Consider the following 25,117-nt stretch of genomic DNA (forward strand, 5'->3'; position numbering starts at 1 on the left):
CACACACACATACAAATGCACTCATATCATAAGCTATGCGTAGGTTAGAGTTTCTCTGGTATCTCTTATCTCCCCTCAGCACGTTTCTTATCCTGATAAACTGATTGGAGTAAAGAGCAGGGGAACAGTGAAGGTTAAAACAGACCAATGTCCTTCCTTCCAGTCTGCTTGACATTGCACTGCATCAGTTTACACCAAACGCTGCTCTCCACAACTACAGCCTACTATTGGGCATTCTGGGTCTGAGCCATTCTGGAGGTCGAAATGGGATTGATTGCCTGGATATAGTGAGCATTAACTGAGAATCACAAGAAGAGAGAAGAACTCCAAAATGCACAATCCACAGCCTGACAGCAGTGCCACCAGGCCAGTCAGCCAGCTATGCCCTGCAGCACCACAAAGCCAACCACAAAGTGAGAAAACATCAGGGAGAAAATTGCCTGCAGCTGGAGTTAATTAGCAGTCCCACCTGATGCCAATCCCAGCTCATCAGTGGGGCTATAACAGGTAGCATCAACCACAGAGGCGAGTTAATGGTGTCATCATGTCCACTGAGGTTGTTTCCTCCTCCTCCAACAGGCTAAGTGGTACAGTGACTGGCTGTGACCACACAGTCCTTCAGTCTTCACCCATCTCCTCCTCTATCCACCCCTTCTCCCCCACCACCACCACAACACACTAAAAACAGACTTTATTTGTTACCACTACTAGCACAGAAAAGGCATCACCCTTGAACAAAGCCCCATGACTCAATATGTTTTATTATGTGTGGATACAGCACATTTTGAATTTGATGTGCCGTACCAAATGGGTTGAGCAACATCTATAATAGACTTGTGAGGGGTTTATGAGCTGTTGTTCTAAATCCTGCCACTAATTTGCAAGGTTGATGCAATTAACACCTGTGCATCATAGGACAGAAAACTATTCAGGGCTGTAGTACGTGACAGAGAAGAACGACTGTTTAGAGTAATAAAAACACAGCTGATCAAGAATATCAAGAACACAATCAGTGACATTCAAGCCCAGCACTAACCTGCACTAGGCTGTTGAGGGTCATTATATCAGACATGCGTCAGAAACTCTCTCTATCATGCTCTCTACATTAAGAACCTCTGACAAAAGACCATTAGAGGTTAAAACGTGTACACTTTTATAGATACAGTTGCAGATACTGATTTATCATAAAATATAATTGATCAGTAATATTGCCAATGAGAAATATCCCACCCAAACACACACATAAGGCCTACTAATTTTAATAATAGACAGTAAATCATTCCACAATATGGCAATATGACTTCAGCTTAAAAAAGCATCTTTTTGAATCCTGTAATATCCCATTATCCTGTATGGAAGGAAGTAAAAATCCAGCTAAGGTCACCCTGTCCCTTAACTGGGTTTGCCCAGAACATGTTGCATGCTGGGTAAATAAGAGCCAGGTAAGATAAGTTGTGTTTAAGAGAGTCAATATTGTACTGTATCGTATACTGTAGAGTGACAGTGGCCGTGTAATCAAAGCAATGTTATCAGCCCAATTTTATCAGCTCTAATTACACATTACTAGGGGGACAGGTGAGGAGAGAGAGAATAGGGAGGATGATGGGGTGACAAAAGAGTGACTGATGGGCACAGACAGATGGACCAACATACATATCTAAACACACACACTCCCTGCTCTCTGTAGCTAAATTCAGCCATTTTGGGTTGGTTCACCCAAAAGAAGTGTGTATATGGACAACAAAAAAACAAAACAAATCTTAACACTGCAAGTTTTGTCATTTCCCCCCCAATATACTTGAGGTCATGATTCATTTCAAGATCCACCTGCTTTCAACCAACAGTTGTATCACGCAGAAAAATACAGTTTGACGTGGATCACAGAGGGGCAGAACAGGGACACAGTCTCAGGGGAAGAGATGTGTTGCATTTTAAAATTTAAATTTGTCAATGCTCTGAGCCCCATAAAAATCCTAATAAAGCTCCAAAGAAAGACATTATTGAGTTGCATTATGGGATGCATTATGGGAAATATAGGATCCAGCATTTCTGGAGTTTGTCCCATAAAATGGACTAAAAGTCTGGATATCTTCTGAAATCTGCTTCGATTTTAACCATTATTTTTTGTATGTCTTTTGTGAGCCCCCCAACTCCATGGAAGTGCAATACTAAATTGCTGGTGTGACCCTTTAGAATCAGAATCAGAAATCAGAATCAGAAAACTATTCATTGCCAAGTAACATACATTACAAGGAATTTGCTGTGGTCTGATGGTGCTACATTTTTTTTTTTAACATGTAACATATAACCTGACAGACAACAAGCATGTAAAAATATAAAGGTAAAAGATAAAAGAATAAGATAAGATAAATAACAAACCCCAGTGACCAAAATAAAGAGTCCATGTAAAGTGTCCAGTATTGACCAGTAGGGGGTGCGTGCGTTAATGTAACTCAGGGGGGACAGGGTGGTGTACGTTAATATAACGTTTAAGACCTTTTTTTTTTATTATGTGCTCGCATGGAGCTTATCCTTGAATAAATTTGTGTTTAATCAAATGGAAGAAAATGGCGTCCTAACAGCAAATTCTTGCCCCTGGACCCCTAACAATTTAATCCAGCCTTGTTTTATTGTATTGGGGTTGAAACCAAATTATCATGGCAGCTACCCTGAAACCTGGGCAAGTAAAACCAAAACCATCTGCTATAGGCAGATGTCATTTGGTGAAGCTAGCTAGCTACACGACCTGCCAGTAACTAAAATTCCGGCTGTTGACTCACGGTTTACTCAAAGTGGGAAACCATTTCACTAATTCTGGAAGCTGCAGCTCGTAATGCTGTTGAATTATTGGTGTTTCTAATGTTTTGACCACCAGCTTTACATCACTTAAGGTAGACAAAATTATAGAAACTGCATTAACGTTTAGCTAAGTTTGGTTTAGCTAGGTCTACCCTATAAACGGACAGTAAAAAGCAATAACATTTTATGTGTAACTGTGCTTATTTGGAGTGCAACCTCTTTGGAATTAGTCGAACATTTCTAGCCAATTACAGCTACGTCCGTGGGTCACGTGATAGAGTCCCGCGACGTCATTTTCCTGCGACTATCTCTGACAGATAGCTCCATGTGAACAGCTTTCACCAAAGTTATCCTTAATCACAGGTAAGTCGTGTATTAATATGAAAGCCGATGGTGCTATGAGTTCTGTCTGCATGATGCCTTCAAAACTAACTTAAGATAGGAGACTGAGCAAAGCGCTGCCGGTCGGCGTTTTTCTTAGCGTCTCTTCCTTTTCGCGACAAGGTCAGGATTTAACGTTACATGACAGGAGAAACATCCACTCTCTGGCATTACCTTTACAGTACGAAGGGTCTCGTTACAACAGCATACATGTAGCTGATCTCAACCTAGCTACTTAATTGTCATTGTGTACCTCAGATAAGTTACACAACCAGTATTCCCTTGTTTGTAACATTACACTACCCAGGAGCTCTATATTTATCACAAATGGCCAATGAAAGATGGTTGAAGCATTTGGTTGACATTAAAGTGAATATTCGACAGTATGTAATTGTTGCTAAATTGAATTGAACAAATGAAGGTTCGGCTCATTGTTGAGTTGTTTCTTTAACCTGTCAACCCTTCCTGCCTCCCTTAGGTTGGATGTGGGATGGTGACACTGGCTGCTGCTGAAACTTTTGCTCTCCTTTCCTACTTGTAGCCACTGTCTTGTCTCTCAGTCCTGATGGCCAGCCGCCTCTTGGGCAGATATGCCCGCCTGCTCAGCAGGGCCTCCTCCCAGGCTTCAGCTGCTGCTGCTATTGCCCGTCTGCCTCCGCCTGTGGCTGTGCCTGCAGAGGTGCAGAGGGCTCAGGGCTGGCCATGGGTCACAGAGAGGTTAATGTGTGAGGGAAGGACAATTACCAAGGAAGACACCTTTCCAAACATGCCTACTCGCACCCAGCTGGATGAGTTGGTGGAAAAGGCAGCAGTGCCAAAGGATGTCCTGCTGGCCTGGGCAGAACATGGAGGAAACGGTAATCAGGCTGCTAATGCTCTGATGAAGTGGACTCAGTTGGTGCTAAGGACGAAGGGCAAGTTTAAGCAACAACAACCAGAACTCATGACAGATTCACGGCTACTGGATATGATGGATACCTTATCTCGAGAGGTAAGGAAGCCAGATACGGGTAGACTGGCACTGTCATCATGTAAGGTGATTGACATCTTATCCAAGCCTTTATGTTCTCCCGTTACGATAAATTACTCCTTTTTGTGTGTGTTTTGTTTTCATCCAGGTGTCTTCAGTGTGGAACAGCACTCTAGTGTCTGTCTTGCGAGCTCTCTGGATTATGGGTGGGCCCTCCACTGATTCAGTACTTAGTTCTGTCCAGACTGAGGTCCTGTGGCGAGTCCGCAGGTTATCCTACAAGCAGCTGGGCTATCTGGCAGATTGGGGAGCAGGCAGGAAAAGACAGCAGGACGTGACAATAGTGAATGCTGTGTTAAAACAGCTGGAACTGCGCTGGACTGAAATCGCTGATGCTAAAACTGTCAGTGCACTAATATCCAAAGGACAACACATGTCACCTACCTTGATAGACAGACTTGAAGACAAGGTAAAAACATCCATCACTATTTAACACAGAGTTAAAGGCTCAGTTAAACATGTTAAATTGGCCTTAACCTCGTATATGCAGTACTAGACCAGGTAGTTGGGAAACAGAATGTGAATTGCTGTAAACTATTTTTCCCTGCAGAAAGAATTTGAATGTAATGTCAAAAGATCATTGAAAGGAGAAATCATATATGTGTTTAATAGTATAAAATGTAAGCATATAGTAAAAAACAAATGATATTTACTTAGTCACTGATGGGTATGCAGGCTAGAATATATCTGAAGTCTGGAGAGGCCAGTCTGTGAAAACAGTGACCACTGCATGTCTTGGACAAAAAAGTGTACACCTATGAACAGTACAGCATGAACACCTGTGGATGAAGGTATGATTCATCCATAATCCAAAACCATAGTGTAGCCCTTCTATCTGTCTCTATTGCAGGCGATGGAGCTCGCAGAGAGCTTTAAAGCAGAAGAGATCCGCAAAGTCTGCGTGTCTTTGGCAGCTCAGAACCGCAGATCTGTCCCGCTGCTCAGAGCTCTGTCCTACCACCTTCTCCAGAAGCCGTCGTCAGAGTTCACCGCTCCACTGATTCTGGACATGGCGTTTGCATACGGTAATAACACCGATGATTGTAACATATCCAGTAACACTGAAGGCACGCATAAACCAAATGAATATAGTTTACATCCACGTCTAAATTGGCCCATCTGTTACTTTATTACCTGCTTTCATCTTGTCTTCTTGACATGATTATATGGATGTTTTAAGGATTAGCTTAAAGTGAATTCAGATAAAGTTCGAAGCAGGCAGGAAATTGGAAGCTAGCTGAGAGAAAGCTATAGTATGTTTCAACCTGGACCAGTGAAGTCATACGAGACAATAGAAAGGGGACTTTATTTAGTTGGATGTAACACTGAAAATGTAAACTTTAATGTCCGTACAACTGTCCGTTTTTTATGCAAGTATCTTTTGTTGGTACTATTTAAATCTTTTTAATTCATACATAAATCTTTTTAAAGGCTAGTGGCAAAGATTCTCATGGGTAAACAGCTTAATGTCTAGTGCAAGTCCGAACGGAGTAAAGCACTGCCTGATCAGTAACATACTGTATCATGCTAACAGTAATAACTTAGTCTTTGCCCTTCTACAGGGAAGTTGAATTTCCACAATTCTCAGGTATTTCAGCGAATGGCCTCGGAGTTGTTACCCAGAGTCCCTGAGCTCAGCTCTGCTGACGTCACACGCTGTGCTAAATCACTGGGCTTCCTCAAATGGCTCCACATCCCTCTCTTTGAGGCCTTTGCTGAGGTCAGTCATACACCTAAGATGGCCTCCAATTCAGTGCTTAACGTCTAATCATTTGAATGATTTCTTCTTGCTCACTGTGTCACTCTCTCTGTACATTGTTTCACCAGCACTACACAAACAGACAGACGTACAGCACTCTTCAGCTCTGTAATCTGCTCATGACTTTTGCCAGATTGGGCTTCCAGCCCAGCAAAGGAGAAGAGTTCTATAGCAAGGTACTAATGATATTAAAGGCTGTCTGTTGACTGCACATGGTTGCTTCTACTTCCTATCTTTACTCCTCTATGTGTGCCATTGTGTGTAAAGGTACACTCTGTGCTGGAGGACTCTCTCTCAGGCCTGGAGCCCTTCTTGCACACAGATGTGGTTTGGTCTCTGTGTGTGCTACAGCAGGCCAAGCCCCAATACCTCATCTCCCTCACACAACAGAATCACGTTACCAAACTGTCAGGTAAGACACACAGCTGTGGCCGTTCATTCTTCTTTCCTGCTTTTGATAAATAGTGAATTTATAAATATGCAGATACACATTGTCAGCAATTCAGGGGAACATTGGAGTAAAGCACCTGCTCCTCAAAACTAGGAGAGGCTGGTGAAAGTGGTTCAGGCACCTGGTAAAAAGTGCCCCCTGCACATGCCTCAAGAAGAAAAGTGACAGAAACAACAAAGCATGTAATCAGGCTATAGCAACATTATCAACTGTGAAAATTAGCATTAACCAATATTTCACAAAACACAATAAAGAATGTAGTATATAGACCTGAAAAATTGCTAGTCATGCTAAAAATGGGAAACGTTTTCTGATTCCAGCTTCTCAAATTTAAGGATTTGCTGCTTTTCTCAGTTTGATATCATTTAGATAAAATTGATTAATTAGAAAAATAATGAATATTTTAATCCATGATGAAAATATTCTTTAGTTTCAGCTCTTGTGTGCATGTTATAACTATATATATGTACGTATCCTGATGAAATTATTTAAAAACGACAGATTATAATTAAATAAAATACATAAGTAGTAATAAGCATGTCCACATTTGAAGCTGTTTTATCTTTACATTTGCAATGCTTAAACATCACTGTCATCATCATGCTCACTGCCAACATACCACTCTGGCTCAGTAGATGGCAGTGCAGCACCAATAGATTTCTGGTTAGACTGGGACATTAATCCCATTTTCTCCCACAGACATGATGCATAGTATTGATTACTAAAACATTCTTGAAGTGGTTTTGAAAAGCACTGATGCCAGTGTGGGTTGTCAGCAATCATTCTTTTTCTGTTGTCTTAGAGGACAGTCCAAGTCGAGTGGAGAGCTATCAGCTGAAGCTCCTCCACATTGCTGCTACTCTCCACTTAGAGCACCTGGGTTCCTCAGATACTCCATCCTCCCTGAGTCCCCTGTCTGTCCCGGCCAGCAGCTCCCCCCTCTCCACCCTGCAGAGCAGTCTAAGAGAGGCTCTACAGAGTTTGGTGGGTGGGAGCACAGAGGCCCTTCGCACTGGGGTTCACACTGTGTATGGATGGACTATTGGTAAGATAGAGATAGCCCATATATATACTTTGAGATCACATACATGTCACACTGTCTGAGTTTTACAAGACTTTTACACTGAAAGCAACATTCACCACATCTCTCTGTAAACTGTAAGTGCTGTGTCATTCAGTCAGAGGGCTTTTTTACAACTGACATGCCCTTCTCTAATCAGAAGGTGAGCTGGTAGTGGATTGTGACAACAAACCAGTTGACATGTTAATGATGAAAGCGCCTCATCTACCCAGCGGAGGAGGAGACCAGGATTTACCTGTAGGGGCACGGCGGTGAGTCATAGAGGAGACTCGTGTGGGCTTGGGCTGTTAAAGATTTATTTTTGCTTTTTTTTCGTTTTGAATATTGCATCTGCTTTTCTTTTGCTCTAGCTGTCTAAAGTTATTTTGCTCTCATCTCCATATGTTTTCAGGCTTGCTTTCTTGGCTTGGGAATTTCCTAACTTTGGCTCAAAGAGTAAAGACCTTCTGGGACGGTTTGCCATGATGAAGCGGCATCTCCAGTTGGCTGGCTTTATCACCGTGGAGGTAGGGAGAGGCAGGAGATCGGATAACCCATCTTTGTAGCAGTATTTGTGACTGTGTTTTAGTCTCTTCAAAGTAAAAGCTTTTTCTTTTTTTTTCAACAGTGATCAAGTTACTTCAGATCAGTTTTTCATTACACACTCACTAAAGCCAATTGCAAAAGGAATTCTCTGGTATGTTGTGTTTGCTGTGATAGTGAGTCATAATTCAATAGACAGAGGCAGAGAAGCAGCACTGCTGCTGCTGTATCTGACAGTCGAAGGCTATGCAAACAATGGACTTAATACTTTGGTAGAGCTAAGAGTCAGGTGGGTCCCGCTGCAGTCTGTGGTATAAATAGAGCTCCAGTCGCAGCTCTGTCTCATCTAGGCCAATCTCCTCAGCCAACAGTAGCATCACTTGCCTCTCAGGTTTGCAGTGCTGCACGATGAGTTAACTGAGCAACTGTGTCTACCTGAGACTTAAAACCAGCATTGTCCTTTTTTATTATGTCTCTGCACCAACGATAGCAGTGGCTGGAGGCATTATGTTTTCAGGTTGTCCAGCCGTCCTTCCCATTATTGTGAACGTGATATCTCAGGAACGCCTTGAGGGAATTCCTTCAAATTCTTCTCAAACGTCCTCTTGGACTCAAGCATGAACTGATTAGAATTTGGTGGTCAAAGGTCAAGGTCACTGTGACGACATAATGTCCTGGGAAAACATTATTTGGCCATTTTGGCAATAACTAGCACAGTACGGGCTTTCCTCCATCTCGTCCATTCGGCCTTTCACTTACTCACTTATTGAAATCACTTTACTGCAAACAGTATTTGAGTGTGCTTAGCTAATCGTTATCCTGTGAGTGAGTGAGTTTCACCTACAGCTCATAGAGAGGCTTTGCATCTAAAAATGCCAGGAGAAAACAAAAGCACCATATTTTGTGTAGCTATACTCGATAAGAATCCATCTTTACATAGTAATCAAGTACATGTGTACCTGTTTAGCCAATACATCCATGATAATCCTTCATTAATCAGTTCAACAATGTATATTCACTGGAATCATACATATGAATCATCAATATAGTGATAACTTCCATTTAGCCAGAAAATACACTTCATACCTTTTTACTCAATTCCTTCCAAGTATTCAGTACATATATTATATCTGGATACATTCTGGATGTGAACTGCAACTTGACTGGCTGGTGGAGGCATACTGTGGGGTGATAATTCATGTTTTTTTAATGAGTATAAATATATAACAATAAAAGGAGTTTCACAATTGCCTTCTTTTAAGCACTCACAGTTAATGAGAAGGTACTTGCTCATCAGCTCTTTAAAGAAATGTTTTTAAATCCATCCTTTTTGTCCTATTTCAGGTGCCATACTATGAGTGGCTGGAGCTGAAGACAGACTGGCAAAAATTGGCGTACCTGAAGGATAAAATGGGGAAGGCTGTGGCCGAGGACATGGCCAAGTGAACCGATCAGTCTTGAGCAAATTTGCAGACTCAGCTAAATCAGAGCTTTCCCAACCAAATGGGACCACAGGGAATACACACGAACACCCACGTTCACACTCAGATTGGAGCAGCATTGCAGAAAAGCTCTCTCATACTTTGTAAAAAAAAATCATCATATTTTTACTCTGGTTCCCTTGGTAACGTGTGGGGCTTTCCCTGTTTCCATGGTGATGACGAGCAAGAGTTTGGAGCCAGAGAGAGACAGAAATAAACACAACAGCGAGTCCTTCTGTAGAAATGATATGATCGAGTCTTTGCATCTGCGAGTGAACTGTCAAAACAGAAGCACCCTGGCCATTTGTAGAATTTTGGCCAAAAGATTGCGCTTAGTATCGGCATGTTGGAATAACTTAATTATCTCTGTGAATGTGTGTCATCTTGTGAGGGAATAAATAGTTTTATTGCCATTTTTACTTGTTCTGGCTTTTAATTCTCACGAGATTAACGATACGCCTTGCAGATTTGAGACTCAGGATGTGGGGCATGTGTGTGATGTGCACATTTAGTTAGGGTGTGTACCGTCAGGGGCTTGCATAGATTGTATTTGGTGTGGTATTCAGACAGAATATGTTTCATTTTACATCTAACTGCTAATGGCACACCTCTCTGGCATACTGGTGTGTGTGTGTGTGAGTGCATCTGTATTATTAGCAAACATTTATTGGAGCAGCACGGAGCAGGGCTGATGAGTCTTATCACAGCTTTGCTAACAAAAATGACGAGTTATTGTGTTCACCCAGTGCTTAAATAGTCTATTCTTTTATCAGCTATTTTTTGGTTTGCAGTATGAAATAAGATGCATTAAAATCACTAAATATAGCAAGTTTGGGTAATGGATGCATTTGTACATGTTTCATTTCCTCAAGTACTCCGTTAAATTTGAATGGATATTCTTTAATGTCATACTGAATCCATGTTTGTGTGTTAATGTGCATGTTTCTTGAAGAGCAACAGCATTGTTATGAAAAGACAGCAAGCGTACGATTCTCAGATAAACACTTTGCTGACCTGAAACTGCTTACACAACTCCATGGGCAGCAGCAGCAGCAGCAGCACACTGACATCAGAGGCTGTTGACTGGCAGAGAGAAGAAGACTGACAAATGCAAGCCAGGGCAGAGGAGAGAAAATGAGTCAAACTGAGAGGGAGCCAAAAAATAATACAAAGCCAGGGAGGCAAATGACATGACAGGAAACGACAAACACAAAAATGAATTGTTACTCTGATAAAGCATCACATGATCCAGAGGCATGGTGCCTACCTCATTCTTCCCGATATTCAGGGATTAATGGATCGATTGATGGACCGTTGACAGAGAGCCCAGCTAGCACTTCCAGTATTGAAATCCTTGGTCATAGTATCTCTTGTCTGATGGGTTAGCAGTGTGTTGGTGCAGCCAATGTGTTCAGGCAGGGCTAATGAACAGAAGATGTGGAAATACTAAGTTTCCTTCTTAATAAAGTAAACAATGAAGCCTTATTGCCACCCAAATGCACCACATAAACTGTATTATATTAAGATAGACTTTATTAATTCCACAGCGGGGAAATGTACAAGTCACAGCAGCAAAGACAGAAAGGTGCAGAAACACACAGCATATATATATATATATATAATGGAACAGACAGTATTGCTCTGCACCTGAGAGGTGCTGCTGTGACCAATTGGGTTGCACGGAGGCTATTAGACTATTATCCAGTAAAGCGGCGACCATTTCTGCTGAGCTGGCACTCTATCATGGGAAATTTTGGGTTACCATGGAAACTACCCTTGCTGATCATTTCAGCTCAGTGCTGCCGCCCCCTCTCTGTCTTTCTATTTCCTACCCTTTTTCCCCCCCTCACTTGTTATCTTTAAAAGTTGTAAGAAAAACTGAAGAGAACAAGCAAGAGTGCTGGAGAGGTGGGGAGCAGAGACAGATGCTATAGCTGCCCTTGGGGGAAATGTCTCCCTGTTGATTCCTTGGGGATGTAATCAGAGCAGGAGGCAGAAGGTATAATTAGCAGTGGACTTTTAGGTTTTGTTTCTCCCCTCATGACTCAGTTTCCCTTTGCCCTGTTTGTTTTGTTTTCCTTGAATCCCCCTTCTTTTACTTTATTTCTCCATCATCTGCTTGTTTTTGCAGTACTGGTCCTTTCCTTCAAGGTTGAGGGCAGCACTGAGAGAGCAGCGGAAATCTGCTGACATCATCTCCCAAGATCCAGTCATAGCTTGGCTAATGGCGGGGGGGGGGGGGGGGGTACAGGAAGGAAGGAAGGGAGGGAGGAGGAGGAGGGAGGGAGGGAAGGAAGCAGGAATTGGGCATCAAGAGAGAATACTGCAGCTCCCTCTCAGATTCTACACACACACTCACACATATTCAGATGAACTGGATCATGAGGCTCTAAAACACACGCCCACAACAGCAGCATCACTGTGCTGCACCACAGAGAGAGAGACCAGCCTTTACTCCCATCTCTCACCCTCACTCTTTCTCCCTCTGTCTGTCTCATTCTGTCTCATACACAAACACACACACATAGACAGACACGTGCTGCAGGGGAGATCTGAGTGTTGGGTCGCTGAGCATTCAGCTCCCCCCTCCCCTTCTTCTTCTTCTTCCTCCTCTCACTCTCTCACTCCCTCTCCCTGTTCACCTTGTCTGTTCCGGCTGTATGGTTTATTGTTGCGTCAGAGCCAGCGAGAAGCATGCCGGGGGAGAGCGCTCACAGATCTGTCCCCACCGACAAACATCCAGAGCCGGGAGCTGAGGAGACAGGGCTCCCTGGACCAGGTAGGGCCTCTGGGGTTGGGGATGGAGAAGGGAGAATGGTGTAATGAAGAAGGTAGATACGATCGAGGACAGAGACCAGGACATAGTTGAGAAGAGAGGATGAGGATAGTGTAGAGCAAGTCGATAGTGTTAAATAGATTGGGGCAGGAGGGGAGAGAGGGAGAGAGTTAGCAGGATAGAAAGCATGGCATGACATATAAAGACTATTGGGCTTGTGAAAGTGTAAGAGAATGTTAGGTAAACACTATCTGCTTGAAACTGGCATGTGGAAAACAGTCAGTTTAGAGCTTGGTCATTTCTGTCTTTCTGTTGACATGTGCAGTCTGAGTAAGCTCCATGTTAGCCTCCTCACTAAACTGCATGTTGTCTCCCCCTCCAGCTCCCAGCTGTTAGCAGCCTCCCCAAAGCCTCCACCCAAGAAATGTCAACTCCCTGCCTCTATGCACTCCTCATCACTAAATCCTAATTAACAACAACAAGCTCTCGTCTAAATGCAAAATCTGACTTCCGAAACCTTTTTGTAATTGCCCTCCCTCCAGCACCACATCCCATCCCATCCCACCCAGCCCCATCTTCCCCTTACCTCTTTACCCTAACCCTCCTCCCACTGCCCCATCATCAGCCCCGGTGCCACCCCATCTGCATCCACATCCCCCCAGCAATTTTGCGAGCTGTAAGGGCAGTGTAGAGTGGCTCCTCCCTTCCCCCAGCCTCAGCAGGAGCATGACACAGCAGCATGGCAGCACTCTGTAGAAACACACAAACACAACCACACAAGCACAAGAGCTTTTGCTGTTGTTGCCAACTGTTTTATCTTGTCAGTTATTGCTCATGTTGCTGCTGTAAAGGCTGATCTGAAGTTGTGAAATCTTGAAATAAGTAATTAAAGGGAAATGAGAAGAGAGAGAAATAGGGGTAGGTAAGGTTGGGTCAGTGCAGATGAGAGATTGGGAGGGTCAAGATTTAATTAAAGTCCACTTGATTACAGCCAGGCAATAATGGACAGAGTGAGAATGTCGTTACTGGAAGAGCTTGAGACTACTGTGCTGCACACAATATAGTTTTCATGAGTACAGTGTATACTGTTGTAAACAGCTGACAGTTATGATGGATAACCTCAATGGCTTTTAAGAAAACTCCCTGCCTCCTTTCTGCTGGAAGTAGTTTTCAGTGGTTTGCTATTTTGGAAATTAACCTGCTTTAACTTCATCATTGCCCTGATCTGTTCTTAGGCTTGAAATTATTTTAAGCTTTCTTGGCCTGAATTTTGGCAGAGGAGGGAGGAGAGAGAATTGTCGGGTTGCTGAAGTTACAACTTGTATTCTGGCACATACTTGCAGAAATAGGAGATGTTAGAGGATTGATTATGTCAAAAGAAGGGGAGCAGATAGAGAAAGACATAGAAGCATATGAGACTATTGGGGTGCCTCTTTGTGGCTCATTCTGAGCCATAGCTGAAATAGAGGCTTCCCCTGGGGCTGACAGGCCAGCGCTGCAGCCTCTGTGACGCAGCTCCACTCTGCTCAGCTCGCTGCGGCCTGCTCCTCGTATGGCAAGCCGGGTGTTCGATTTCACTGCTTTCCCCCAGAGGAGACTCCCAGGCTGGGCCAGAGAGGGGAAGAGAGGAAGACATCATACACAGACTATTTGCAGCACCGAATCTGCCGCAAAGAGACGGAGACTGACAGTTATGCTAACAGACATAATGTCACTAGCTTGTTTAGCAGCCTAGCAAAACAGTAGTTCCAATAGTATGCTGTTCTTACATATGATTCCAATGCCTAGCATATAAGGGAGGAAGATAGAGTATTTCTGTAGTTGTATTGCTTAATTTTCTATAAATCAGATGTGGCATAATTATTGGATTTTGTTCGCTTTTGCATGGTCACTGAAGCTAGGTGCCTTTTGATTAGGCCATGCAGGAAGAAACAATCACAATCACATGGGCTACCCATTAACCATATTAGACTGTGCATCTCTCTGATTACTGGCAGGTTTTAGTCTCTGATGCATGACTCAGCACGCACGCAAACACACCTAGAGCTTATTAGTGGGGCAGTGATCAGGCAGAGCTGCTAAGTGCTGATGACTGCATCCCACCACCACAGGCAGGGCAAGAGAGCAGCGAGGGAGGAGAAGCAAAGGAGATGTACTATGTGAAAAGAAAAAAAGAACATGGAGGCGAAAGAAGGAAGCAAAGAGTCACAACTAAAAGTGAAAAAAGGAGAGGCAGCTATTTATATATCCATGTATAAAACAGGATTGAGAAGAAGATTAGACAGGAAAAAGTAAAGAGAGAAATTTTGAGGGAGTGAGACAAAGGAGGGGATACAGAGAGTGAATTAGTGAGTGATATCTGGGTTCCTGGCAGAGCAAGTGTGTGTAAGTGTGTTTGTGGCTGGCACAGAGCTGAGCCACTTGTGTGTTATAATGGCCAATCAGCATGTGGATTGAGGTCACCGTGGCAATGGCCCAGTTAAGAGAGCAAATGAAGGTTCTGTTCCCTCCCTGTGTGTTATAGAAAAAGAGGCTCACGCCACATCCTTCAGGGATATTACTGTGAATGTATGGTTTTGTGTTATGGTAATCAATCCGACATAATATAATCATCGAAGAGAAGCATTAGAACTGAAACAAATGAAGAATACAGTGTTTTATTCTATTGTTTTCCGTTTGCTTTCCCTTTCTTGGTCATACAGAAAATCCCCCCACTCACCCCTGACCCCATTTCTTTAATTCATCCTGTCATTTCATCTCAGTGATTTCCCCATTCCTGATGACAGTTATGAAGATGATAGCTTGGTCTAGAAGGACAAGAGGACAGAGAACACCGTAATTCAATAACAGTTCCTTTTTGCCTCTGGCTAATTGTGCAATTGTGCATGTTGATACAGAAAGAGAAAGAGAGATGCAGAAACTTGGATAGGTAAAGTAAGAGAATGTAGTGAATGTAGAGAAGCATTGTTTTCCATTTCCATGTTTTGAGTTCAGCCTTATGGTGGGCCACTACAGGCCGTATTATTCAATTTCAAACACTTTTCAAAAAAACATTCCAAAACAGCCTGCTAATAGTCGATGTTTTCAATATTGGTGATTGTTTTGCTCTCCAAAGCCATTTGCAGTGTCAGAGTAACATACTTTACAGAGCTGAGAGACATTTGGTTAATCTACTGACTGACATTTTGGTGACATCTTTTTATAGCTTTCTCTCAGTTACTGTGTGGGAGAAGAAAAATAAAGGTCAACTGAAGACATAAAAAGTCTATTATTGTACACTAAAGGAGGCATAGCCTTCCACATCACGTCTAGTGTCGTGGTACTGAGATAATTCAGCTAATTGAACTCGGTTGATCTTACTTCTTTATTAATTACTCACTACAGTTAAAATTTATCATACATTTACCATAAAGTACCCCCTTTTTCCTTAATTCAAGATGCAACTGCTCCTTCCTTTTATTTAAACAGTTGTTTTACATAGATTTGTTCTGTTTTTCAGACATGACCAGACACCCGTCTACTGACTCCACCCCTAGTGACAGTGGCTCCTCCCCTAGTGACAGTGGTTCTAGCCCTTCTCCTAGTACTCCTCAGAAGCTACTCCCAGCATGCACCTCCCCATTTGGACCACGACTATTTCATGCAACACCTAGCTCCTCTGGTACTCCAAGACCTCAACCTGAAGGCTCTGACCATCGCAACAACAACACACCCAGATTGTCTGGAAAGTTAGGTGGTCATGGACCTTGTGGCCGCCATGTCCCTGTTAAAATGGAGAGAATCAAGGTGTGTGTTATGTGTGTATGAGCATGTTTTCAATTTTACAGCAGATATGCTGCTAGACACATTTTAGTGGTACACTGATATGAACTTTAATATGGATGTATAATGTGTTATTCCCAGGTCCTGACTGGTTCTGAGGTGGAGAGTGACTATCAAGAGCCACAGACCATTGACACAAGAGTGGTGATGGGTCAAGAGACACTGCTCAAAACAACAGAGATTCAGAAAGGGAAATCCCTAGTTGAGCCAAGTGGTCAGGCTATCCCTTTGCCAGCTATTCCAAGCTTTTCAGATCCTCAGTCACAAGCAAAAGAGACCCAGCTGGAAACCAGCAAAGAGGAAAGCCAAGCCCAAAGCCCCCCAAAACAGCAGGATCAGCAAAAAGGCCCTCTGCAGCCCCAAACCATACTCCCCACCCCTTTTCATAACCCTGCCTTCCCATCCTCCTCCTCCCTAGAGCCAATCACAACAGATGACAATTTGATAGACAACCAGGAAGAGAGTCAGACCCATTCTCAAGACGAAGTGCCTTCCCTTTCCTTTTCTGAGCTGGCCTGTCCAGTTGCTTTGTCCTTCTCTGAGCCAGCCTATGCTGTTGACCCACTTCGAGTGGGTGTGCCCTCTTCTCTTGACCCTGACCTATACTATACCGCCCCTTCCACCCCAATCAAGATGGCTTCCCGCTCTTCGCACCTTAAACATCATTCATATCCTGGCTCTCCAGCCTGCCCATTATCCCCTGGCTCTCCCTCAGACAGTGAGGACCTCTGTTCCCCTCTCACTTCTCCCTCTGGCTCTTATATCACTGCAGAGGGAGGCAGCTGGACCTCCTCTTACACATCTTCCACATCCCCCTCCACTTCTCCCAACCTGCTCCTCACAGAAGAAACGCAGGAGGCCCCTGCTTGCTTTGTTAGCTCCTTATCAGAGATTGGAGATGAAGTTGGGGAGGAAAAGGGACGAGTAGGTCCGGATGTAGCCCAGAGTAGTTCAGGGGACTTCTGCCTGTACCGTCCTGAGGATTTTGTCATGAATACACGGATTGGTATAACAGGGACAGTGATACTCGAGGAGGAAGAGGCACCAAAAGGGGAAGAGATCAAGATTTCCAGAGAAAGTTGTCGTCCTTGCTGGGTGACTGAGGATACATCCCCTCTAAGGAGCAGCAGCAGCCGTAGCAGTGACTCCCAGGAAGATGGGGGCGAGTCTGAAAGCTCACTCTGTCCTCTGGAAGAGGCCAGTGCAGGAAGAGCAGAGTACTCTAAACCCATGCAGACAGGCCTGAAACTGCAACTGGAGGCATGTATATCAGAGGAACATTATGGACAGATGGATGACCACTCAGAACTACCCTCCACTGCCTTGACTCCTGACTCAGAGAACATGACCATGGCTTCATCTAGCCTTAGCCCTGACTCACCTGTCATCCCCCTGGATGCCTTCTGTCCTGGAGCCTTTGGTAGGCTCGGCCCCAGTTCTTTCTTGTTCTCCCAGGCAGCCTGCGCTGATGATATACCAGAGGAGGAAAGGATGATCCCTGCCTCCCTCATCTCCTTTCCCCTCCACACCAGCCTCATCTTTAAGGCTGATTCAATGGAAATCACACTCTTCCCCACAGAGGAAGAGAATGAAATAGGAGAGGTTAATGACAGAAATGAAGGAAAGGATGTTAATGCATATGCGGCAGGAGAGGAGGAGGCAGATGTTGAAGATGACGACGATGATGATGATGATGAAGAGGATGATGATGATTATGATTATGATGATGATGATGATGATGATGATGATGTTGATTGCAATGCTAATGGTGCTGCTGACAGTAATGACAATGATGAAAATAATGAAGATGGTGACAGTAACGTTGATGATGAGGCAGGTGAGGAAGCTAAGGTTGAGGTTAAAGTGGTAGAAGAGGAGGAAAAGGAGGAAGAAGAAGAGCAGGAAGAGGATAAGGGGAAGCATGATAGCAAAGCAGTGGAGGATCCTACAGATGAGGACAGCTCAGCATCCTTCCTTCATTCACTTTCAGAGACATCTATCAATGAGGGGTTGGACGAATCCTTCTGTTTCCAAGACGATACAGATGACTCATTAGATTCTGCCTCCTATAATGGGGAGGAAGATGAACGTCTATACAGCACTGAGAGGCATGCACAATCACTAGAACCCACACCAATGGATGCACTTGATCCGACTGAAATCCAACCAGAACCTGAACAGGGGTCTGCCATTGGAACAGTTCAAACTGAACCTTTGCACACACAACTGAGCACAGACAAACTAATGGATCACCCAAAAGCCACCTGTCTTTCTGAAGCCATTGCTGCCCACCCCAAAGGAAACAATATAGAACCCAAACCTTTAGATAAATCTAAACACCCTGAACCCCAGCCAGACCCTGAACTGGAATCTGCCAGTGAAATAGGTCAGACAAAACCCTTACACACACAAGTGAGCACAGACAAATCAGTGGATCACCAGAAACTGTCCGGTCATTCACAAGCAATTTCTTGTCAGCAGGAGTCCTCCAGCAACCTGGATGAGAGTGGGAGTGAGAGCGAGATGATGGATATATCTGGATCCTCCAACCCTCTTGAGCACCCTAAAGACAGCCCTCATTTGAACCCTTCCACCACTCCTGTTGTCATTCATGCTCCACCAGACCCTGCTGCTGAGTCCCACACCTCTCCTCCTTCTGCCACTTCCACGCAGGAGACGACAGACCTTAACAGTTCAGTTTGCCCAGAAGAATTGGCTGAGGAAAATCCCCAGATGAAAGATGTTGATTTGAAACAGAGCAATGATTATTCAGGAGAAGAACCAACAGAAGAACCAGAAAGAGATTCTTTCAAATTGCTCATCAAGCCTCGTCATTATCAGCCAGAAAGCCACAGAACTGTAGGAGCAAGTAGACTTGTATTATCAAAGTCTTTCTCCAATAAATCTGATGTGAAATCTGGAGGGGCAGAGGCCGTGTGTAGTGACATTGAGCTTGACCAGAAGAATGGGAATACCTCAGCTGAGTCTATGAGTGTGGAGTGTAGAAGCATTGATTCTGGTCCCTCTCTGAGTATGACCACTGCCACCAATGACTTGAATAAAGGTGTTCTCTTTCTCTCCTGCCCTAAAGACTCTAGTCCCAACCCCAGTAATATCCCTGTTTCGGCCTCTCCAGAGGTCATCTCAGAACTTGCTGACAATCTGGCCCTGACCCCTGAACACTGCCCTGGAGACTCTGCCCAGGAGAACCTGAGGGAAAACACTCTGACTACTGATGAGGGTGTGCTGGGAGCTGTTGGATCCCCACACTCTCCCCTTGCCATCTCACCAAAGAGGGAAAACTCAGAAACAGACACGAGCAGGGACATGGGTCCTGGAGCTGGGGCATGGTGTGATGACAGGATGGGACTAGGGTTTGGTCTAGGATTAGCATCAGGGGCTGAGTTTGGTGTCTGGGGAGCAGGGGAGTCTCTCTCCCTGTCTCTGGGGAAGAGGTACGAGTTAGAGGCGGAGAGTCTGCTCATGTGTGACACAGAGGGTCAAAGCACACAAACGGCCGTGGTTCCCAACATGAACAGTGAAGTGTGTGAAAATTACGACAATGTTCTGGGTTCTGTTCTGGATGAAGAAGATAACAACAGTCTGTGTGGAAAGAGGGACCGGATGGCGGATGAAGAATTGGTAGGAGAGGGAGCTTCTGAGTCCAACTTGGCCCATTGGAAGTCGATTGAGGAGATCTCAGAAGCAGGGGGAGGAGAGGATGGAAGCTCCAGATTCCCAGAGGATGATGTCAGTAATCTAAATCCAGACAATGATGGAGATAACACAGACACACAAATACAAGACACTTGGAAGAATTCTAACAATAACAATGACTCTGCCTTTGACTCCTTGGAAGCAGCCATGTGTGGAAGTCTGAATGCTCTGTCAGAGGAAGTGAGACCCCAGAGTATGAGTGTCAATGTTAGAGAGTCTGTATCTAATATTCCACTTGAGGAGATGCCACCTCAGGTTTCTGACACAATTTCTGATGAAGACAAAGAACCAACTGGCAGCTCCATAAACCAGACATCAGACACAACCCAGACACAATCCTCAAAAGAAGGTATCTGTAGAATCTCAGTGCCATTAGTTGAAAGTCAAGTGAACAAAGCTCTAACAAACCAATATCTCAGTTCACCAGATAAAACCAAGATGTCAAGATGTCATACTAGTCCAGAGTGTCAGACAATCACTCCAGAGAGTAATACAGCATTTTCTTTGCTACACGGATCCTTTGGGTCCTTTACTCCTAAATGTAAATCTAATGAATCAAGACCAAGAAGAGCTTGCCAAGACAAGATGGAAAATGCTGGTTCTCCGTCAGAACCAGAGATGGTGGAGCCTCAGACGGAAGGCCAAACAAAAGGTGATTTCAGTCCTGTGACTGACAGACCTGTTGATGAACCAAAGACTAAAGATGCCTTTAGAGGACAGCAGAGTGTTGTTTGTAACTCAGGAGAAGATGAGGAAGAAAAAGCTGGAGAGAAAGCGAAAGAGAGAGATGAAGAGAAAGATAATAAGAACAAAAAGGATAGAAAAACCTCTCCTGCACCGAATGGCACAGAGCACTTTGCGTGTCACACCCCTAAAGGGGAACTTTGCACAGACAAACCAATTGCTGCGAAGAAAGGGAGGAGAGGGAAGCAGAACAAACACAGGGCATCCCAGACAGGCAGTCATGCTGACTCTAGCCCTGAATCTGTTGATGATCTAAAGAAACCTTCTGTTCCATTAAATACTGCAGCAGATGGACGGTCAAAGGGGATCGCAGACAATTTTAAAACTAAAAAAGGCAGAAAGGCAAACAACAAAGCTTCATCGTCAGACTGTCAACAAAGGACATCTGGGACAAACAAAGCTGAATCTGGTTCGCAGACGCCGGGGGATAACAGTCCCAGTCCTGATGTCAAAAGTCCTAGCCATGGATACTGTAATTCTTCCACACATACCCCAGACAACCTCAATGTTGTGCTGGCAATGAACCAAGAATTACATCAGAAACAGGAAGTGCTTGATAACAGACCACTATCTGATAATCAGATAGGAATCACAGTGGACATTAATGACAACAACATAGATACTGGCCACAGCCCAGCTACCCAGGATACCATATCATATTCTCTGACTCCACTTTCTTCCTCAACATCTCCTGTTTCCTCCTCCTCCCCTCTACCTTGTGCCTCAACAGACCCAGAGGATAATCTTCCCACACCTGTGCAGGAATCCCAACCTGTCCTCTCAGCTGAGCAACAGTCTTCACCATCCATGTGCCGCACCAACCCTTCGCTTTGTTCTACCTCCCCCCCAACACAACAAGATTCCCAATTTCTTCCTAACAACAACCTCCAAGAGGTCACTGTTGTCCTTTCTACATCAACTACATCTGCCACAAGTGTCTCTTCGCCGTCATTCTCCACTGCTATGCTGCTAAGCCTGTCCCAGCCTACCCAGGAGTCGTCTTCACCTGGGTCTGGGACTCTAGATTTAGCATGTGTTCCAGAATCTGCTTCTCATCCCCAGTCTCAGTCCTATTCACAGTCTCAGCCTAATGTCAACATCCAGCCTCACAAACAAATTAAGCAAGGTCGCACGTGGAACACACAAGACAGGTGCAGAGGTGAGTATAGAAATTATGACTTGTAAGATTGATATCACAGTGCAGTAGACACAGAGGAATTCATTTTTGTTACAGTCAGTTCTGGCAAAAGTGAAAAGAGCAAGTTGGGATTGTAATCAAAAAGAAAAATGGGCACTATTCTCCAGGTCCGTTGGTTTTAAGCAATGAAAAAGAAGCAGAACGTTTGTTCAAACAAAGTCAAATGTGAGCTTCCTAATAGAAATATGATCAATTAATGTGTGCTCTGTAAGGTCCCAGTTTTGCTGAGGAGGAGACAGACAGTGAGGATGATGGTGGATTGCCTCGACGTGGTCACAGATCCCAGCCCAGAGGAGTTGCAGGAAACAGAAATGGATCCATGCAGAAAGAGTCTGGTCCATCCAATCAACGAGAAATACAGCCTTTCTCTGCCCACCAAATAACCGACAGACAGTCAGGCTGTCCAATCAACCACAGCCACAAGATTTCTGAAGAGATCGACCTATCCTTCAAAAACAATTGTGAGTTGTTTCTGACCTCCCATGTGACAGATTTAGGAATCCCCTAAATTTCTTTCATTCTGTTCTTTCTGTTCTATACACTCCTTCCTTTTCTCTTTCTGCCTCTTTCCATCTGTCTTTGTGTTTCTACAATAGTAAACATGCAGTTATTGTTATTCTGTGTCACATTTATTTATTCTGTGTTTGAATATAAATTGATGCTGTAGGACAGAATAGCTTAAAGTGGCTGTGCTTTTATGACAGATGACACTCTTCATATGGATGAAGACTGCCCTTATGTTCTCAATAGCGCATTGCACATAACGTAAATATCACATAGTATATGAAGATAATTATATTCATTTCCATAGGCTAATTTAATTCCCTGGTGATGATTAGATGAGCTTTTGGATTTTTTTAATGAACACTGTCCATCACCATAGCACTAATGAGATAGAGTCACTAATGCCCTCATCACTTCTACTATGGTAATTAGTTTCTATAGCAATAAGGATATGATACACTTCACTTACATGTACTTGAATGTGTGTTGAATATGTGCTGGTGTAGGTTCCATACTGGCTTCCTGTAATGAGTCTGAGAGTGAGGGGTCAGTGCCTGAGCTAGAGGAGCCAGAGCCACTGAGACCATCAGAACCCCAGGTGAGTCTGTTCATGCTGCTTTATTGGAAACCATCTTTTCCTGCTCTGAGTTACCCCCATATCATTTTCAACACCTTTTGTAACAAGTATGGCATGGCAGAGAGGACATGACTAAAACTGATTTTCTAATACCTAGAACGTGTTGTACTTTCAAAGATTATGTTAGGAAATATAACTTGTTTTTTCAAGATCCTGAAATTATGATTTCACAATCAGGAGGAAACAGTTTGCTTCACACTAACAGCCTGAAAACAATAAAGTGTGTTATGTAGAGATTTTGACATGACAAGCTAAAAGTAAAGCTAAGGAGAACATGAAACATGAAAAAGAATCACTGACATGTTGTTTTTGGTCTTCTGTAGTAGTCATGATATATATGCTTCTTTTTGCTCTTGCACTCTCGAGAGATAACCTGTTATTGCCCTGCCTGCTTTATATTTGATAGATTGATGAAGTTTAAGGATTTTGGGGTATTGGTCTTTTCTTAATTTAGCCATAGTGGTTAATGCTAGACATGATAAATAAGTATTGTTTTGTACATTAAGCAAACTGCTGTTACTGCTGTTGCTATGAACATAAAATGCATTGCTTAACAGCAAAATTGCAGCAAAAACCCAAGTGGGTATAGGATGAGTCACCTTTGAAAAAAATAAAAAAAATATTATTACAGTAAAGTAATTTATATATGGTTTTTCTTTCAGTCTATCTCCTCTGCAGATGAAGGGCTGAACAGGCCAAAACAGAGTCGCAGTGAGAAGAAGGCCCGCAAGGTCAGACAACTGGCTGTATGAAAAGAAATGAATACAGTGGTCAAAGATATTATCAAAACTAATTATGAAAGCAATTGTTCCTTTGAGGATGCTGTTTAATTTGTGCTATGTTGTTTTTCTTGCTCACTCTCTCTGCTGCTATATGTGTATTTAGGCCATGTCCAAACTGGGTCTGAAGCCAGTCCACGGTGTGACCAGAATCACCATTAGGAAGTCCAAGAGTATCTTGTTTGTCATCAGCAGACCAGATGTGTTCAAAAGCCCCGCATCAGACATTTACATTGTATTCGGCGAGGCAAAGGTAAGTCTTTCTTTCTGTCTTTCTCAGTTATTGAAGCTTTAGTACATGTGTTGTCTCTCAATCTCTTCTCTCCAATCCTCTCAGATTGAGGACCTGTCTCAGCAGGCTCACAAAGCAGCCGCAGAGAAATTCAAGGTGCCTGTGAACTCTTCTCCCTTGGCCCCACCTGTCCCACCCAGCCTCACCATCAAGGAGGAGAGTGAAGAGGAGGAAGAAGAGGTACTTATTGCCTAAGCTATTGTTTCTGACCGCTTATCACACTAATGTCAGAACAGTAAGTTGAAGTGCTCTATAAAATCTTTTATTCTGTTGTTAACTTTAAATCTCTCTCCGTCCTTTTCTTTCTTTCTACACATCAGGTGGATGAGGGAGGTCTTGAGCAGAGGGACATTGAGCTGGTGATGGCTCAGGCCAATGTGTCACGAGCCAAGGCAGTCCGTGCACTGAAACACAACAAGAATGACATTGTGAACGCTATCATGGTGAGGAGGAAGGAGGGGGAAGGACGGAGCGAGAGGGTAGAGGGAGGACAGATGGTGAACAAAATAATGAGTCATAGCCAGTGAGCAGGGGAGTGCATGGGGGGGGGGGGGTAAAGCAGAAAGAGCAGAGGACAAATGACAAGTAGAATTTCTCCCCAGTAACTGAGCAACCTCTACATTTCTGTAGGTCATCAGTGCAGTTTGTTGTCCACTAGGTGGCAGCAACAACTCACACTGAGATAACTGAGTTGTTTAAGTGACGCAGATGATTTTGTCTTGGTGGGGCGGAAAGCAAGATGAAGCTGCCTTAACATCACTAGCAAAAGTTGTCTTGGCTCATGTCTTATTTTCAAAAGTAAGGAAGACAGTGTTTAGTGTTCTAATTTAGTGAAGGACAATCAGCTGTTTTTGTTGTCATCTGGATGTTATTTATTACATTGTATTTTCAGTGTTTCATTTTTACAGGCTGTGCCTATCTTACTTGAATCCCTTTTCTCTTTCTGTCTCTTCCTTATAGGAGCTGACCATGTGAGTGGTGAGGATGATTTGACTCCTGGCCCCCTCCTCCAGCCTATAAAGCCGAAACGCCACTGATTCTTCTGTATCGCTGCTACTCTATGTTGCATCCCCAATATCTGCTAAATAAAGTCTGTTCCAACGTGGGCTGTGACTGCATTGTAAGATTGTTTTTTACTGAAAAG

General features: G+C 43.7%; 2 protein-coding genes across 2 annotated transcripts; both read left to right on the forward strand.

Moving 5' to 3' along the window:
• Nucleotides 1-3,696: 3,696 nt before the first annotated feature.
• tbrg4 (transforming growth factor beta regulator 4) lies at nucleotides 3,697-10,172 on the forward strand. Its single transcript, XM_070912138.1, has 10 exons — nucleotides 3,697-4,171; nucleotides 4,299-4,619; nucleotides 5,061-5,235; nucleotides 5,773-5,930; nucleotides 6,038-6,145; nucleotides 6,237-6,381; nucleotides 7,223-7,465; nucleotides 7,641-7,752; nucleotides 7,893-8,007; nucleotides 9,368-10,172. The coding sequence occupies exons 1-10, from the start codon at nucleotides 3,746-3,748 to the stop codon at nucleotides 9,467-9,469; spliced, it is 1,905 nt and encodes a 634-aa protein (XP_070768239.1). The 5' UTR covers nucleotides 3,697-3,745; the 3' UTR covers nucleotides 9,470-10,172.
• Nucleotides 10,173-12,198: 2,026 nt separating this feature from the next.
• On the forward strand, nucleotides 12,199-25,055 carry nacad (NAC alpha domain containing). The gene is made up of 13 exons (XM_070911849.1): nucleotides 12,199-12,283; nucleotides 15,780-16,066; nucleotides 16,184-17,851; nucleotides 18,002-19,999; nucleotides 21,294-21,457; nucleotides 21,538-21,722; nucleotides 21,974-22,222; nucleotides 22,772-22,863; nucleotides 23,565-23,633; nucleotides 23,788-23,934; nucleotides 24,019-24,153; nucleotides 24,294-24,416; nucleotides 24,934-25,055. The coding sequence occupies exons 1-13, from the start codon at nucleotides 12,199-12,201 to the stop codon at nucleotides 24,946-24,948; spliced, it is 5,217 nt and encodes a 1,738-aa protein (XP_070767950.1). The 3' UTR covers nucleotides 24,949-25,055.
• Nucleotides 25,056-25,117: the final 62 nt, after the last annotated feature.

Source organism: Enoplosus armatus, chromosome 9, assembly GCF_043641665.1.
Source record: "Enoplosus armatus isolate fEnoArm2 chromosome 9, fEnoArm2.hap1, whole genome shotgun sequence".
In the NCBI taxonomy this organism is placed as follows: domain Eukaryota; kingdom Metazoa; phylum Chordata; class Actinopteri; order Centrarchiformes; family Enoplosidae; genus Enoplosus; species Enoplosus armatus.

Excerpts from the sequence above, each read along its gene's own strand:
- tbrg4 (XM_070912138.1), top strand. The coding sequence starts at position 3,746 with ATGGCCAGCCGCCTCTTGGGCAGATATGCCCGCCTGCTCAGCAGGGCC. Across the intron at positions 5,931-6,037 it reads TCTTTGAGGCCTTTGCTGAG|CACTACACAAACAGACAGAC; the intron begins GTCAGTCATACA and ends TTGTTTCACCAG. Across the intron at positions 6,146-6,236 it reads GAGAAGAGTTCTATAGCAAG|GTACACTCTGTGCTGGAGGA; the intron begins GTACTAATGATA and ends TTGTGTGTAAAG.
- nacad (XM_070911849.1), top strand. The coding sequence starts at position 12,199 with ATGCCGGGGGAGAGCGCTCACAGATCTGTCCCCACCGACAAACATCCA. Across the intron at positions 20,000-21,293 it reads TGAATGCTCTGTCAGAGGAA|ACCCAGAGGATAATCTTCCC; the intron begins GTGAGACCCCAG and ends GTGCCTCAACAG. Across the intron at positions 24,154-24,293 it reads GTGAAGAGGAGGAAGAAGAG|GTGGATGAGGGAGGTCTTGA; the intron begins GTACTTATTGCC and ends TCTACACATCAG.